The sequence below is a fragment of the Arachis ipaensis genome, chromosome B09 (genome assembly GCF_000816755.2).
Source record: "Arachis ipaensis cultivar K30076 chromosome B09, Araip1.1, whole genome shotgun sequence".
Taxonomy (NCBI): domain Eukaryota; kingdom Viridiplantae; phylum Streptophyta; class Magnoliopsida; order Fabales; family Fabaceae; genus Arachis; species Arachis ipaensis.
This window is the reverse complement of record NC_029793.2, coordinates 113294689-113297533: the sequence shown is the minus strand read 5'-3', so window position 1 is coordinate 113297533 and position 2845 is coordinate 113294689. Positions and strand designations below refer to the sequence as shown.

General features: G+C 26.7%; 1 protein-coding gene across 1 annotated transcript in view; it reads right to left on the bottom strand.

Moving 5' to 3' along the window:
• LOC107619801 (long-chain-alcohol oxidase FAO1-like) overlaps positions 1 to 784 on the bottom strand; it is a 6542-nt gene extending 5758 nt beyond the window's left edge. The window contains exon 1 of the mRNA XM_016322082.2: positions 497 to 784. Coding sequence (XP_016177568.1) covers positions 497 to 721 — 225 coding nt within the window. The 5' untranslated portion in view covers positions 722 to 784. The remainder of the gene's footprint in view (positions 1 to 496) is intronic.

The window sequence follows — 2845 nt, the reverse complement described above, 5'->3', positions numbered from 1 at the left end:
AAACGAATGGTTAAAACTTAAAACGACAGCTAAAATGGTATGTTTCGAGGTGGGTTTACTTAAAACAATCTTCACACTTAATAATAATTAATATTATTTCTACCAACGTTCCCATCAAAAATAGTAAAACGTTGATTACAACAACCGCTCACACAAATAGTTCCTCTTCTTTATTTCTTTCTGCAGCTTCGCAATGTAAATGTAAACCTGATTTTATTTCCCCTTAACATATGATCTTAAATTTTCTGGTGGAATATTTCACAAGCTCCTTATGATATACTAACAAAAATGTGATCCCCAAATCACAATTATATATGTACGTATCTAACTCTAATATTAGTAGAAATAAATATCTTACATGATTAAACAAAAAAATCAGAATAATTGATTATATGATGAATGTTATGGTGTAATTTGGATTAATTAGCAAGAACCAAATCTACTAGAAAACATGTGAATGAAATATAAAGATAAGATAAGGAGAGAGTATATATACCTTATCAGGAACAGGGAATTGGGAACCAGAAGATTCCCAGAAGAACTTCACAGCATCACTTGAATTATTATTATTATTCTTCAAAGATTCAATAGGCAGAGGAGGTAACAGAGTCTCACATATGCTTGACAATGATTCCATCTCAGCTGAAGAGAATCCATTTCTATATTTCCTTCCTTCTCTTCTTTCACCTCTCAGTAAAGGATGACACTCTCTATTCCTCATTTTTCTTTTGCTCTCTCTCTCTCTCTAGAAAATAAACCAACTCTTTTTTAAGTCTGAGTTGTATAATTTAATTATTCAAGAATGGTGTATTTATATATATAGAGAGAGAGTTGGTGAATTTTTTTTGTATCAATAATAAGAGGCATGATTAAAATACCTTTTTTTTTAAAAATGTTTTTAATAATTAAATTTAATATATATAATTGATTAAATCATATTATTTTTATCAAAATTAAATAAGATAAATTAATTTGGCAAAAAAATCAGTAAATTATTTTTTAAATTGATCTAAATTAATATTTTTTTATAAAAATGACTACAATATCTCAATTATAAAAAATGACTAAAATATTATTATTATTATTATATAAATTATAAAAACTGTAAAGTCTAATATTTCTCTTCTCTTTGTGTCGTCATAAAGTTAGGATTTAGGATTATTGTAGTCATTTAAAAAAATATTAATTTAGACCAGTTCAAGATTTAATTTATTAATTTTTCGGCCAAATCAATTTATTTGATTCAATTTTGACAAAAATAACATAATTTAATCGATTATGTGTATTAAATTTTAATTACTAAAAACATTTTTAAAAAAAGACGTTTTAAGCGTCTTTATCCAAATAGCTCTCATAATAAAAAAAACATGTATATATCGCACCCAATTTCTAAAGATATACGGTACATAAATGCAAATCTCCATATTTATTTTTATTTTAGATAATCCAATGGATAATAAGAATAATACGACAATTTATAAGGCAGAGGAGGTTAGTCATATATACTAATCAAATAAGAGCATTGCTAACAAAATAATAATTGAAAGTTACTTTATCAAAAATCAAACATCTTTATATATTAGCCAGTATTTTTTAATAATTATAATATATACACTAAAATTTAGTTATTAAATTAGTATAAAATAATAGATTTATTACATTAATTTTTTAAATATGAAATAGTATATCTATTACATACATTTATTTTTAGTTGTTGAAATAGTATTTCTTTATTACATAAATTTTTAAGTATGAATAACTGACAATAGAAATGATAAGATTAATAGGAATAAAAATAAATCATTACTTGGAATTTAACTTTTGATTTTAATTAAGGCATATCTAACACTTTGATCATTCTCACGTGAATATAATCTATGAAAAACTAACTATAATATAAAAACATTTAAGAAATTAACTAGTGGTATAGTCAATTAAAAAAACAAAATTTAATAAAAAATATTAAAAAAAAGTTCATCTTAATTTTATTCTAATCCTATTGATAATACATAATAAAAGAAAAAAACTGCATAAATTCTAATTGTTCTCTCTCTATCCACGTGTGTGCCCTGGCCATTTCTATCGACCATCGCTGCAGTAATGTACCGTCCTCTCTTTACAAACGCAGTGCCACTGACCATCGCCGGAGACATGCAGTGTCCGTCCTTCGCAAACGCAGTGTCGCTGTCGCATCTTCGTCGATCACCATCACTGCCCTTTCCTCGCAAACGCATCTTTGTCGATCACCATCATTGCCTTCCCCTCGTAAATACAGCTTCGTTGATCACCGCCGCAGCTCCTCCCATCGCGAACGCAACGCTGTCGATTAGCGCCGCAGTCCTCATTTCCTAAACGCAACAATCTCCGTCTTAAGCATCGTGTCGTGCCACATTCAAACACAACAAGCGTCGCTTCTTCTTAGTTTTGGATGATTCTTTTTACTAGTTTTAAATGTTTTTTTCCTAAGTTTCAAATGTTTTTTTTCTTATGTTTTGGATGTTCTTTTTTTATTTTTAATTTTTTTAATAGTTTTAGATGTTTCTTCCTTAGTTTTTGGATGTTCTTTTTTCAATATTTTCTTTTTATTCTTCTTCTTCTTGGTTTTAGATGATTCTTTTTACTAGTTTTGGATGTTTATATCTCCTAAGTTTTGGAGGTTTCTTTTTCTTATGTTTTGGATATTTCTTCTTTTTGGACTTTGGATGTTTTTTTTAATGGTTTTAGATGTTTCTTGCTTAGTTTTCGAATGTTCTGTTTTCAATATTTTTTTGGATATTTTATTTTGTTAGATTTTAAAATTTTTAAAATAATTTTGGATATTTTTTTTGTTATATTTTTTACTTTT